Source organism: Prunus avium, chromosome 6, assembly GCF_965620075.1.
Source record: "Prunus avium chromosome 6, drPruAviu1.hap1.1, whole genome shotgun sequence".
Classification (NCBI taxonomy): Eukaryota; Viridiplantae; Streptophyta; class Magnoliopsida; order Rosales; family Rosaceae; genus Prunus; species Prunus avium.
Window position 1 is genome coordinate 11,649,473 of NC_142289.1, and position 1,599 is coordinate 11,651,071.

A 1,599-nucleotide genomic window follows, 5' to 3' on the forward strand; every position below is an offset into this window, starting at 1 on the left:
GCTTGCAGCTGAAGCAATCATCTGGACTTTCCAAGCCATGTAAAGGATCCAACGGCAGAACCATTATGTGGGTCCCATGATACTTTTTCTGCTTCAAAATTTGGTTACTTCCGCAGCCACAATATGGCATACAAATGACTAATAAGATTTGTTGTGGCTTACGCGAGTTTAATAAGCCTTTCTTTTGAGTTAGTTTGGCTTTGAATTTGAAACCAATTCTAAATCAAAGTTGGGAAGGTGAACTAACTATTGCTTTTTACCTTTTTTTTCCCACTTCCTACAACCACAACTCATCAAACTCATGTAGATGCTTCCTACCTCTTGGTTTTAAATTCTCTATAAAAACCCAATGGAGGCTTTCTACTCTTCACGACAAGAAACAACATTTTCATTAAGAGAGATTTACCTACATTACAACTAGCAGCTTCTTAAACTCAGCCATGGCTTTTCACAAGCTTTTCTTCATTCTGTCTTTGGTGGTGATTTTGTCACTCTCAAACACCCATATGACCGAAGCAGCTCGCCACCTTTTGGACACACCAGCAGCAGCTCCACCTCCAGCATTGGCATTCCCTACAATCCCATCTCTGCCAAAACAAACACTGCCTCCATTGCCCTCAATACCAACACTTCCCAACCCCTCAAACACCTTGCCTACATTTCCAACTGCCCCAACTCTGCCCAAGGCCACATTGCCTCCTTTGCCTACTCTGCCTCCATTTCCAAGCTCTCAAATGCCTTCATTGCCAAAACCTTCCGCATTGCCTACGTTGCCCACAACACTACCTCCATTGCCAGCCAATCCACTGCCCTCTCTCCAAATCCCAACAACAATCCCTTCTATCCCCACTATTCCATCAACAATTCCGACCATTCCATTCCTCTCCCCACCACCATCAAATTAATTGAACCATTTGAGGTTTGAGATATATGGATTGATCTCTTAATGCTTGCTAGGTCCTACAACTATCTAATTTCTTGTATTTCTCGTGTCAGAGAGCTTGTGAGGATGCTATTTTTCACGAATTCTTTCTTGTTGGGTTTCATGTATCTTCATGATATCTATATATTCTAGTGTTGCTCTTTTCTTTTTTTTCTTTTTTTCTGTTACAATAGTGTATGTTTTGCATTCTTGCAATCTTGTTATAACTATTGTATTATCAAAAGGCTAATCGATTCATCCGGACACATAATCTTTGTCACTTTGTCATCGATTCATGTATCTTTTTTTCTGTTACAATACTGGTCAATGTGGTCATGCCATGGACTATATAAAGTGGAAAAACAAATCAACAACAAATTCATTAACTACTGCCATGGCCATGGGCTCAAAGTTGATCCCGACTGGCCATTTACTAACTAAATTAATCTACCCCCAAATTCCAATGCATTGAATAAACAAAAACCAGTTGGGTTGAATTCCCTTTTGCCATTAACATTCCTGGTAATAACAATACACAGCAGTCCATCACAACCATTGCTGCAGCGCCACAAAGCACCATTCAAAATGAAGCCTCAAGATTGAATCGTATATGCCAGCATGCACCAGCTAGCAAAGACCAAATATGACTCACCATATGCTCAGCATATTCTCCTAAA

At 40.4% G+C, this 1,599-nt stretch overlaps 1 protein-coding gene across 1 annotated transcript; it reads left to right on the forward strand.

Annotated features, from left to right (window-relative positions):
• The first annotated feature begins 375 nt into the window (after nt 1-375).
• On the forward strand, nt 376-1,084 carry LOC148293662 (uncharacterized). Its single transcript, XM_088254291.1, has one exon. It carries the CDS (start codon nt 441-443, stop codon nt 903-905), a length of 465 nt encoding a protein of 154 aa, XP_088110417.1. The 5' UTR covers nt 376-440; the 3' UTR covers nt 906-1,084.
• Nucleotides 1,085-1,599: the final 515 nt, after the last annotated feature.

What these genes read in the sequence shown, in the direction of transcription:
- LOC148293662 (XM_088254291.1), top strand. Translation starts at nt 441, where the DNA reads ATGGCTTTTCACAAGCTTTTCTTCATTCTGTCTTTGGTGGTGATTTTG.